Source organism: Pelophylax lessonae (genome assembly GCF_965119305.1).
Source record: "Pelophylax lessonae genome assembly, chromosome: 5".
Taxonomy (NCBI): Eukaryota; Metazoa; Chordata; class Amphibia; order Anura; family Ranidae; genus Pelophylax; species Pelophylax lessonae.
Genome location: NC_138772.1, coordinates 487,389,115 through 487,402,205, shown reverse-complemented (window position 1 = coordinate 487,402,205; position 13,091 = coordinate 487,389,115). Strand labels below are relative to the sequence as shown.

The 13,091-nt window shown below is 42.7% G+C and overlaps 1 protein-coding gene across 1 annotated transcript in view; it reads right to left on the bottom strand.

Annotated features, from left to right (window-relative positions):
• The window catches only part of GRHL2 (grainyhead like transcription factor 2), a 130,729-nt gene that overhangs the window by 37,093 nt on the left and 80,545 nt on the right, over positions 1 to 13,091 (bottom strand). Inside the window, exon 8 of the mRNA XM_082258714.1 lies at positions 4,574 to 4,668. Within this exon, the coding sequence (XP_082114840.1) occupies positions 4,574 to 4,668 (95 nt within the window). The remainder of the gene's footprint in view (positions 1 to 4,573; positions 4,669 to 13,091) is intronic.

The following is a 13,091-nucleotide window of genomic DNA, read 5'->3' as shown; positions in this document are numbered from 1 at the left end:
ACAGGGACATTTATTCCTTACAGTGACACCACTGACACAGAGACATTTTTTCCTTACAGTGACACCACTGACACAGGGACATTTTTTTCCTTACAGTGACACCACTGACATGGGGACATTTATTCCTTACAGTGACACCACTGACACAGGGACATTTATTCCTTACAGTGACACCACTGACACAGGGACATTTATTCCTTACAGTGACACCACTGACACAGGGACATGTATTCCTTACAGTGACACCACTGACACAGGGACATGTATTCCTTACAGTGACACCACTGACACAGGGACATGTATTCCTTACAGTGACACCACTGACACAGGGACATGTATTCCTTACAGTGACACCACTGACACAGGGGCATTTATTCCTTACAGTGACACCACCAATGCAAGGACATTTTTTCTTCGCCATTGTTAGCCCCATGTTTGTGCACTGATTTAAACCCTTGAGTTTTGCTACAATGTACCACAACTATTGTTACTGTTTCAGCACATGCCACAAACATTACATTCAGTGCACTCCTATGAGCCTCGCCCCTCCACCTGGGGGATGGGGAAGGCATTTTGTCATATTCGTATCCCTGCAAAGCAAGGATAAGAAATAAACAGATATTTAGTAAAAATCAACACACATTACACATAGTTAGGCACACATTTAACCCTTTGATTACCCAAGATGTTAACCCCTTCCCAGCCAGTGCCATTAGTACAGTGACAGTGTATAGTATCATCACTGATCACTGTGTCAGATTTCCTTCTGCACTATTGCAGTCCCATTATAATTCGATGATCACCACCATTAGTAGTATATATATATAAATAAAAAATTCCAGTATATATACTATAGTTTGTAGACACTATAATGTTCACAAAAACGAATTAATATATACACCTATTGGGATTTTTTTTACCAAATACATGTGGCAGAACAGAATACATTTTGGTCTAAATTTATGAAGACATTTTATTTTTTTAATGGATATGTCTTGTAGCAGAAAGTAAAAAATATAGTTTTTTTTTTTTTTTTTTTTAGTTTATATAATAAAAATAATAATAATAATAATAATAAAAAACGGCAGTGATCAAGTACCAAAAAAAAAAAAAGCTCTATTTGTGTGAAATAAATTATATAAATTTTGTTTGGGTACAGCGCAGCATGACTGTACAATTACCAGTTAAAGTAGAGCAGTGTTAAATAGCAAAAAATGGCCTGTCATAAGGGGGGTAAAACCCTCTGGGACTGAGGTGGTTATAAAGAAGACAGCAAGCAGGCAGGTAGGTTTATTTTATCGCCTGTGAATGTCTCCCTTCTACTTGTACACCTGTGTAAGACTGGATGGGATCTCTCTTCTTGAACCCCGTGAATCATCTGCTTAGCTTTCGTTAAGAAGCAAGCATGAGGCTGCTGTACTACTTACAGGCTCAGCATCTTTGTGTGAGTCAGATGTTATCTCCAAACCCATTAAAGGAAACAAACCGAAGATCTCTCTCCGCCATGCATCAAGGTATAGAAATATTGGCTTACAAATAATGTGCAGACATAATGAGAATAGATTTAAGGTCTTGGTCTTTTATCAAAATATTCTATATTCTATATTCACTAAGTATGTGACTATATACCCAGATCATACCAGAGCAGTTTATTGAAGGTTTATACAGACATTTGCTTTGGTGGAACGCTCTCCTCCTGGGATTTAATGGCCCACAATAAGATGAAGTGATAAGACGAAAGACCTGAGAATTCTCCATTATACCAAGTTAGAACCAGAGGAGAGTTTTTACAACCTAAAGTTCACAGAGTGTGCAGTATGACTAAAGTTCATGCAGAATTCATCCACAGTGTCACTGATCATAGAAACATAAGAGAGTGAAGACATAGTGGTCCATTGAGGTTTTTGAGTATAAATCTGTTTCTTCCATGCATAGATCAAACAACCATATCCTTCTCATTAATGCTAAATGCTTAGGCTCTGCAACAGCAAAAGATAACCTCAGAGGATTGGTGCAGATAAAGCTTTACCATGCTTCACATTGGAAAGAATGGTGGTCCTCACTGGAGAACTGCCACTTAATGGAATGTTTATTGATGAATGTACAGTATGGCATAATACAGGGTCTCAAACTTCTGACATGTTTTACACTTAAAGTGTTCACTATATCCGGTCTCCCACAGTTCACAGAACAGGGAAATGTAATTATTTTAGTAAATATAAACTGTTAAATACCTTTTCTTATCAGCGGTATATAGCAGTCTTGTGACTTCTATCAGTGTCTGGGTAAAGCTTGTAGGAGGAGTTTTCATTCTCCCCTAATTGTCCTTTGAGGCTGCAGGACCCCTGGCTCTCTGTCTGGACAGTGCTGATTGGCCCTGTGCTGATCCCAAGCACCCTCCCAGAAGAAAAAAAAAACTCTCTAGCAATAGACACCAAACTGAGCATATGCAGAGTGCCCCCAAGGCTCTGTTCTATCAGGAGATGGATTGGGGATAGTGGAAGAAGGGTAGGACCAGACAAGACAGGATCAACCAGCCTTTTTACACAATGCAGAGGATTAACCCCTTTGGTTCCACAGTGAGTATAACAAGCATGCTTGATAACGCCACATTGGACGAAACGCGTTGGCGCAGAGAATTTGGTGCTGAGGTCATGCCGCTGCTCAATTCCGGGTCAACAGCGGCTTTTAGATGTGAGTGATTTTGATTTTTAGATGTAAGTGATTTCCTGCATGTGCTGTCTATATGCTTTTTACATTAAAAGTACTACACTATTGGAATCTTCTCTTGGCTCCTGGTGAGATTTATTTATTCAGTGTTGGAGGCTCTTAAGGAGATGTCCTGGGAATCCCTATATTCCAATGATCCATGTCTGAGCAATATGCTGACTAAGACGGTTATGCTGCTGTAGTGGCAGTAACTCATTGTGGTGAGTTTGCACTTCGCACATCGGTGACATGGGTGATGGGAGATCACTGAAGCACTTGTGAGAAGATCAATATCACTAATATTGGTGTCATCAGTTTGCACTTCTTACTTCAGACTTTTTTGCTTTTCTTTTATAATTTTGGACTTAAATGTTATATATATATATGTTATTTGTCATATGTTTTTAAGGCGGTGCACTTTTATTTTTTTGCACATTTTTACTGAAGCACTGATATACTGCTTTTCAGTGCTAGCAGCCTGCACAAGTATTTTTTTCTACAGCGCAGATATTATTATTATGGATTTTTTATAAACCATGCCCATGTAAACTATAGAACGCTTTCCCCATAATTTGTCGGTGACGAGTGGGAGAGTTGTCCTGCAGTCCAGCATACGATTATGGTGTATGTTCAGGGACTTCATATTTTTTCAGTCATTTTTGCAATATTTACCTAATTTGTGAAAGAATAATGTCTTTTAATGTTGTGTGCTCCTTCCCATGGTAATATGCTTTTTATTCATCAATAACCCTTTCAGCAAGCAGCAGATCTCCACAGCTCTCCAGTGCAAATTATTGTTTTCTCATCTTATGAGTGAACGCTGACGTGCTAAATCCCCTGTTGGCTTTTATGCCACTGATGATTCCAAGCGAGATTTTAGCACTGGAAGTTCTCCAAGCACTTCATAATCTACAGAAAGATCCACTATGGAGACATCTCTATGGTCATATAAGCTTAAAAACACCAATGCCAAGTTAAAAGTGTGTACAGTAAACCCCCGCTCCATCGCGGTTCAGTTTTTGCGGTCCCGGTATATTGCGTTTTTTTTTGTAATGTTATTTTACTATATAAATCATTAAAAATGAAACATTTTTGTGTTTTCCATAGCTCTTGCTATGTCTCTCAGTATCTTTTATGTGTTTAAATGCATTTCTATTGTTTTAAAAGTGTGTTTAAAGACCTTAAAATACTTTTACACGTACAGTGACAGTAAAAAAAACATGCCTACAATGCATTTTAATAGGGTTTTTCTATTTAGCGGATTTTCACTTTTCGCAGCTGGGTCCGGAACATAACCCCCGCAATGGAGGGGGGTTTACTGTACTTCTTAATTGTTAGCATCTTTCATAAGGCTTCTGTGCTGCCTCTGCCCCTGGTCCCGTGCCGATTTGGCCTACCAACCTCCATAATAGCTGAAATATCAGTTTTAGGTGAACCAACACATTAAAAGGCTTGTATGGAGGTCTAACCAAATCTCTCCAAGAGCAATCCATTTTGGAAATGGCTAGATCAGGGTTTCTCAAACAGGGTTCTGTGGAACCCTAGGGTTCCTCCTGAGGTTTGTTAGGGGTTCCTTGAGCAATGGGCAATTTCTGCCTCAGATAAGTTTCCAATGACACCATTGTTCCTTTTATCTATCTGTAAGGAGGTAATTCTTCCCAATGATGACAAGAGTAAGGAGCATTCTTCCCACTGACTGTCACACTAATGTATCAGGAGTTGTAGATTTTAAATTTTCTAGCAGGGGTTTCCCGAGACCAGAAATTTATTTCAAGTGTTCCTCTGTGTTGAAAAGGTTGAGAAAGGCTGGGTTAGACCCTGAATGTGAGAATACATTCACGGATTTAGAAAATGTAAATGTTACCTTGGCTTCTTCATTCACATCCCAAGTGAAGGACACAGCGTTATAGGCGATTTCTTCAATGTTTCCAATGGTGTTAAAACTTTCTTTGTAGTCAGCTAATAACAAAATAAAAGATTATGGTCAGTGAGAATGACGATAGACACCACTGTGAACAATTGCCCAGAAGAAGGTCTATAGGGTCTATAGGGCCATTTATTTTAGGAAAACCTGTAAAAATCGCTGCTGCACATTGTAGCCAATCAGCTTATTATTATCATTTGACTATTCTCCCTTAGAAAATGAAACATAACACATGATTGGATGTTATAAGGAAACAGCACAATTCATTGAAGATCAGTTTTAGTTTATGCTGATACAGATGTATCTATATTATTTTATATTTACTGTACATATAATTTATTATTTTTAGTTTTCTTTTTTTATTGGTTGAATTAGATGGACTTGTGTATTTTCTCAACCTTAATAACTATGTAACTATGTTATAATATATTGATACGTCAGGTACTATTTTCCTTCCTGCCTAAGAAACCAACTTCATCTTACATAGTTACACAGTTTGTGAGGTTGAAAAAAGACATCAGTCCATCCAGTTCAACCTATGATGTGTGTGTTTGTTTACTGTTAACCGTACATTGTATACCCCTGTATGTTGTGGTCTTTAAGGAGCCCATCTAATAGTGACCAGCATACATGCCCCCAATGCAGAGATCAGCGTGCGTGCCCCCAATGTAGTGACCAGCATACATTCCCCCAATGCAGAGATCAGCGTGCGTGCCCCCAATGTAGTGACCAGCATACATGCCCCCAATGTAGTGACCAGCATACATGCCTCCAATGCAGGGATCAGCGTGCGTGACCCCAATGCAGAGATCAGCGTGCGTGCCCCCAATGTAGTGATCAGCATACATTCCCCCAATGCAGAGATCAGCGTCGTGCCCCCAATGTAGTGATCAGAATACATTCCCCCAATGCAGAGATCAGCGTCGTGCCCCCAATGTAGTGATCAGCATACATTCCCCCAATGTAGAGATCAGCGTCATGCCCCCAATGTAGTGACCAGCATACATTCCCCAAATGCAGAGATCAGCGTGCGTGCCCCCTTACTTACCTGGAGCAGCAGCGGCGGCGATCGGCTTCTCCTCAGTCCCCCGAACAGCGGCTTCTCCTCGGTCCTGGCGGCGCATCTCCTCCAGTCCTTCTGCTCCCGCCTCCTCCTCGGCCAATGGCATGGGGTTTGCAATGCGGCCAATCAGGAAGCGCGTGTCAGACGCGCTTCCTGATTGGCCAGGAGGAGGATCGGTGTGACAATAGCGAATTTTCATTCGCTATTGTCACACAATGGGTGGGCTCGGGACGCACTGCTCTGAGCCCCGGGTCCACCCTTTGCATCGCCCTATTAGAGCCTCTGGCTCTAATCAGGTGAAGCAAAAAAAAAAAAATCCCCATTGAACTCCATGCGTCCGGCACCCCTGCATGCAGATTAGAGGGCCGGACGCATGGATGGGGGGGCAGCGCCCCTGTGCCCCTAACGAACTGGCCGCCACTGGTCAGATCAGTTAAAGTAATCATAAACCCTTACCTATACCCAGTGAAGTGACTGGCCTCAGGTTCCCCGATCTCTGGTTTCCGGTGTCCTGAGGCTGTGTAATTATGCAGGGCGGATCATACGAGCCATATCCAATCGGAATGAACCCTTACAAGGGGAGGCATCTTTATAATGAAGGGCAGGTCAAGCAGTCTCCACCCCTACTGAAGAAGTCGAAGGCTATTGGTTAGCTCTGACGTAACGCGTATAGGGGCGGAGCCTGCGTACCTGACGTTGTACTTTCCCTTTGTCCCAGCTGCATGTGTATCTGTCTGCATTGTGTGCACCGCTGAGTGCCGCTAAATGTGAGTACCTTTTACTATATCTAATAAAGACATTGGTATTCAGACGGAGAGCACTATATATGTCCCCTTTGTTTTATATATACACACCGATTTCTGAGTTTGATTGGAGTTCATCCATCCCCACCTGAGTGATCTATGTTGGGCTGTCCGAGAGAGCTAGGAGAGGATAATCCCCAGGCTGCTACAGCTGATATATGCGATCTTTGACCCTTTATGGGTCTGTGGCTGAGGTGAGAGACCAATCTAGCCGGTGGTGGGATATATGCACAGCGGTGTTTGTGAAGAAATTTTTATGATTTTCTTACCACTTTTGTTTTTTTTACTACCTTGTTGGTAGTTTCTCCTTGTCACCTTTATTTGGACACTTATGGACTTTATTTTAGACTCTTTTGATATTCATTACACCATCAATATCACCTGTTTATATATTGATTAAGTATTTCTGGCGCAGCACTTTTATAGGTATTTCTTTATTCACCCTGACTGACTTTTTCGTTAATACAGTAAAGAGTCTCTGTGTTTTGCTGCTACTCATCATCCACTTAGGAACTGTGGTTTTATCACTCACCTTTTCTATATATTTATTTTGCTATTTTTATTGTAGCACCCTCCTAGGTAGGTGCTAGGAAAATACATATGTGGCCCTGTCTGCTTATCAGGGGGCCTGAATTGTTAGCTAGCTGTCACATGTTTCCAGGTGTGTCTATTGAGTCTGGGGAGTCTCCCCACTGTGTCCAATGGGTGATCTTGTTGGTCAGTGAAGGAAACCTAGCCAATGACACACCGGGGTTTATGACTGTCTCAGTGGGCGGGGTTTACCGCAATGCACCCTGGGATTGGATATAAATCAGTGGAGAGCATGTGACAGAGCGTCTTTTGGCAGGAGCATCAGTCTCAGGAGGAGGTGACGGCTGTCTCTCCTCCTGTCAGAGATTGAAGGTGGTCCAGGCAGTCGGCCTACGGAGACCAAAGGTTGAGCTGTGCTGCAGAGAGGGATCCAGAGTGTTGCTGACCGAGTGGAGCTGCTGGGCAGAAGTCTTCAGGAAAACCAGTATTGTGAGTACTCAAGATCTGCCCAGGGGTCTGCCTGGGAAAGGGGACAACTCCAGAAGGTTAAGGGAATCCAGGAGCCAGCTAACCAGTAGTATTGGCAGCGAAAGGGGGTGCCAAGTGTTCAAAGCCCTGAAGATAGGGAAGTGAAAGGGGGCGCCAGTGTGGGCCCTGAAGCGTTCAGCAGTACAGCAAAGGTGTACAAGTAGCTACCCCAGGCGAGAGTACCTCAGAGAGCTAAAAAGGGACTTCTGCAGTAAGAAGGGAAGTTACAGCATCAAGTCAGCGTTAACCGGCATCCGGCCAGCGTTAACCAGCATCAAGCCAGCGCTAATCAGCATTAAGCAGCATTTATTCAGAGTCCCCGTCAAGTTGTGTATAGTTGCAGGAGTATCCCACTCATCCCTTCTCCCATCCAAGTTCCTAAATAAACCAAAAAAAAAAACCAAAGATACTGGACTGGTCCTTGTCTCAGTGCTCACACTTGGAGAAGCATGTTCAAGGGTACTTTTGTTGCACCCGGTGACCCAGGGGGACCCATAGCCAGCACCTATGCTGGGAATTGTGCTACATTATCTATTTACTGGATGCCACACCACTGTGCCACCTTGATAGATTTATTTACATATTTATTAGATCCTGCAGCAACTTTTCACCTTGATATATTTATTTATTTTTTTATCGATTAATGCAGCATTATGTCAATTTGATAGATTTATTCACATATTTATTTAATACTTCAGATAAGCTCAGGACCTTTGTTTTCACATTATTTATTCATCTGTGCCACCTTGATAGATTTATTTATTTATTGGTTACTGCAACACTGTGTCACTTTGATAGATATAATTATATATTTATTGAATACTGCAGCACTGTGTCACTTTGATAGATATATTTATATATTTATTGAATACTGCAGCACTGTGTCACTTTGATAGATTTATTCACATATATATTAATTACTTCAGAATAGTGCAGCACCTTTGTTTTTACATATTCGATTTATCTGACATAGGAATCTGTCATTTAAGAATTACATGCAAAATAATGGTACCGCATCACATACTAGCTCATTATGAAATACTTACCTTACGAAGCCCCCGCAGTGCTGCCCGCTCACCAGTGACACGGTCGACATGTTCGCCGTCCTACTTCCTGGTTCGAGTCCTCCGGCCTTCTGATTGGCTGGAGGTGCGATGACATCACTCCCCGCATGTGCACGGGAGCCGCCGTTCATGGCACAGGGCTCTGAAGGAACGGCACGGGTGGCCGTTCCTTCAGAGTGCATTTGCCGATGACGTCATCGGCTGCATGAAAAATAAATTTCTAAATGTGCCAGTTTAGGACATATTTACAACACCTATAGGTAAGCCTTATTATAGGCTTACCTATGGGTACCAGTTATAAGAGTGGGTTTACAACCACTTTAACTGTGTTTACTATGCTTCAGTTTATAAATGAACGGGATGCTCTGTACACAGCTATTCCTGTCCATTCATTCTGTGCAGCTGAGGCTGCAATGGTGGAGATTGAGGTGTCCTCAATCTCCTTTCTCTGTCTCAAAGGTGAAACATCAGAGGTTTGTTTAACCACTTGCTGACTGCCATCAGTAGATTTACTGCGGCAGTCAGCCCCTCACAGGCAAAGTGACGTAGGTCTACGTCGCTAGCCTGTGAGGCTCTGGGGAGCGAGCACGCGCCGCCGAATGCGCTTCCGCTCGGTCACGGACCCCCCCCGTGCATCGGGTCCGCCGGGCACTCGCGGTCGTCTGTGACACCGGGAGAAAGGCAGGCGGCTAATGTAAACAAAGCCGCCTGTCATTCTCCCCTGTGTAAAAATGGTGATCATACGGTTCTACTATGTAGGACCGTTGATCACTGTTCTTACACAACTAGCCACAGCCAATCACAGTAAGAATCACGCCCCTAGGGACACACTTAACCCCTCCCTCTCAAAAAAAGTTAACCCCTTCACTGCCAGTGTCATTTTTACAGTAACAGTGCATATGTATAGCACTGATTACTGCAGTAATGTCACTGGTACCCCCAAAAGTGTCAAAAATGTCAGTCAAGGGTCCGATCTGTCCGCCGCAATGTCGCAGTCCCGCAAAAAAAATCGCAGATTGCCGCCATTACGCGTTAAAAAAAAAACAACAAAAATGACAAAAATCTTTCCCTTAGTTAGTAAACACAATAACTTTTGCGCAAACCAATCAAAATACACTTTTTGCGATTTTTTTTACCAAAAATATGTAGCATAAAACAATTTGACGCTATTTTTTTGTTTATAGCGCATGATCAAAAAATCGCACAGGTGATCAAATACCACCAAAGCAAAGCTCGGTTTGTGGGAAAAAAAGGACGTTAAATTTGTTTATGTTCAGTGTCGCACGACCGCGCATTTGTCCGTTAAAGTCACGCAGTGCCGAATCGCAAAATAGGCCCTGGTCAGGAAGGGGGTAAAATCTTCCGGGGCTTAAGTGGTTAAACCCCTGGTATATCACCAAAGCCCCCCAAAGGGGGTCCTAAAATTTTTTTAGAAATAGTAAATAAGAAATTGTAAAAAAATAAAATAATAAAATAAAATAAAATGGTAAAAAAAATATTAAAATAGTATAAAAATAAAAGTAAAAAACTACTGACACCAGTGGCTGAACTACTGGGATCACATAGGTCGCATTTGCCACTGGACCCTGTTGGTCCACCACCATGGGGGGACCGCAAGATGGCAGAAAAGGGACCCGCTGCAGGACCCTGATTAAGGGTCCCACAATGGGACAAAAGGGCCCCAGCCGGAGGTCAGAGGGGCCCTTCATGGTTTCTTGCCCTGGGGCCCTGGAGGTTCTAGTTACGCCTCTGCAACAGAGGAACGAGACAGCAGACAGAAATGACACATAGTGCTTTGGAGAGAAATAAACATCATAGAAATATGTGCTTTGTTCAGATTTCATGTCTCTTTACAGCCACAAGACGATTCCTAGTTGCACAATGTACATAGTCACAGCACTAAACCAATAAAAAACCTGTAAATATGGTCCTGTAGTAGTGCCTCTGATGATGAATTATATTGTATATTGTGTTAGTTGTTGTTCTATAACCCTGACACCGGAGAAGCATTTACACTTTGGAGATCATGTGACATATTTGCAATTAGCGTGCACTTGATGGGACACGGTGGGTGACAATAGAGAACTGGGAACAGTAGCCAACGGTTGCTTTAAAACATCACATAAAGGTGCGGTTCAACACATAAGAGCTCTGACCCCTAACACACAAGTCTTATGTATGTAGGAGGATTTATAAAACAAACCAAACTCAACCAGTCTAAAGAACGTTGATTTATGATCCAACTTTTATTCTTTTCAAGTGAATAGCCAACCGCCTGTTCTGTATGGGACTGGTGGATAGTCCCTATACTCAGGCCTATTCATCAATTGTTACTACAAGTAGGGAGGGGACAGCACATACTCCAAGTGGTGCCATAACTGCCCATAATTCAGTATGAGCAAGCCAGGCACATAATCCACCCCCCGATCCCTTCCTCTGTGACTATGCTGCCCATCCCTTTCCATTATACATATTGGGGTTGATTTACTAAAGCCTCCTACACTCTATTTTTTTTTTAAATTGACAGATCAGTTTGGAGCCGCTGTACTAACAATCCGACATTAGTACAGCGATCTCTCCTGCTGTGCTTTTGTGTTCTGACACGCCAGAACACTTTGGTCACACTTTCAGCCATTGGCTGATCGGGAGCCTCTTGGCAGACCTTTCTCGGTCAGGCCCCTTTGACAGTTCGGTCAGACTGGCTGCACTATACACGGGCCCGACATTTGGCCCCTGTGTACTAGGCTTAAACCCTTCTTTGCACTGAACCCAGCTTTGAAATCGTGCAAGTTTAAAGCAGCATTTCAGTCTAAATTCGGGGGGCGACTTCAAAGACATCTGTGCAGGTTCATGCACAGATGTCTATTGGAATCGCCCCCCCAAGGCGCCAAAAGTAGTGCAGTAACTACTTTTGGGAATCAGTGCAGGGTTGCAAAGTCAGTGTCTCATCAATTGGGACAGTGGCATTGCCGGCAATAGTCTGTGTCGCACTGATTATGACGCTCCAATTGCCGGCAATAGGCTGCGATTTTACATGCAATTTGACCAGTCAAATCACGCCAATGTGAACGGGGGCTAAAAGTGGAGAATGCAAAATTTGGTGCTGCTATGCATGATAACCAATCTGCTTCTAACTTCAGCTTGTTCAGTTAAAGTATTACTAAACCCAGGAGCCTGCATTCACTATATCCGGTCTCCCGCAGTACACAGGACATGGAAATGCAATTATTTTAGTAAATATAAACCGCTAAACACCTTTTCTCATCGGCAGGATTTAGCAGTCTTGTGATTTCTATCAGTGTCTGCTTAAAGCTTGTGGGAGGAGTTGTCATTCCCCTTAGATTGTCCTATGGGGCTTCAGGACCCCTGACCCTCTGTCTGAACAGTGCTAATTAGCCCTGTGCTGATCACATGCACTCTCCCAAAAAAAAAAAACTATCTAGCAAGACACACCAAACTGCGCACGTGCAGAGTGTCCCCTTGGTTCTGTACTATCAGGAGATGGAGTGAGGATAGTGGAAGAAGAGGAGGATCAGAGAAGGCAGGATTAACCACTTCTGGACCGGAAGGTTTTCCCCCTTAATGACCAGGCCATTTTTTGCAATTCAGCACTGCGTTACTTTAACTGACAATTGTGCAGTCGTGCCACAGTGTATCCAAATAAAATTGACGTCCTTTTTTCCTCACAAATAGAGCTTTCTTTTGGTGGTATTTGATCACCTCTGCGATCTTTTTTTTTTTTTTTTTTTTTTTTTTGCGTTATAAACAATAAAAGAGCGACAATTCTGAAAAAAAAAAAAACAATATTTTTTACTTTCTGCTATATAACATTCCCAATAAAACAAAATTAAAAATCAAATGTTTTCATCATTTTAGGCCAATTTGTATTCTGCTACATATTTTTGGTAAAAAAAAAAAAAAAATTCCAATAAGAGCATATTAATTGGTTTGCGCAAAAGTTATCCCGTCTACAAACTAGGGGAAAGATTTATGTCATTCTAATTTTTTTTTTTTTTACCCATAATGGGGGTGATCAGCGATTTTTAGTGGGACTGCGGCATGTACTGTACTGACATTGGGAGGGAAGGGGTTAACACAAGGGGCAATCAAAGGATAAATGTGTCCCTAGGGGGTGCTTTATAACTGTGGGGGGGGGATGAATTTATGGAATGAACACAGAAACATGTGTCCCTAAATAGGAGGAACACAGGATCCCTGTGTTCATTACTGACGGAACAGCGGTCTGTTGTGTTTACAACGGCACACCGCCATTCTGTCTCCACGGGGAGCGATCACAGGTGCCCGGCGGCAATTGCAGCTGTCGGACCCGCAGATCAGCTTCCCCTGTGGCGGATGGGCACGCACGCGTACCCTCACACGCGGTCTCGCGAAACGTCATGCAGTTATGTTGTTTCGATGGACAGAGCTGACCTGCCGCAGTATATGTACTGCTGGCGGTCGGGAGTCCA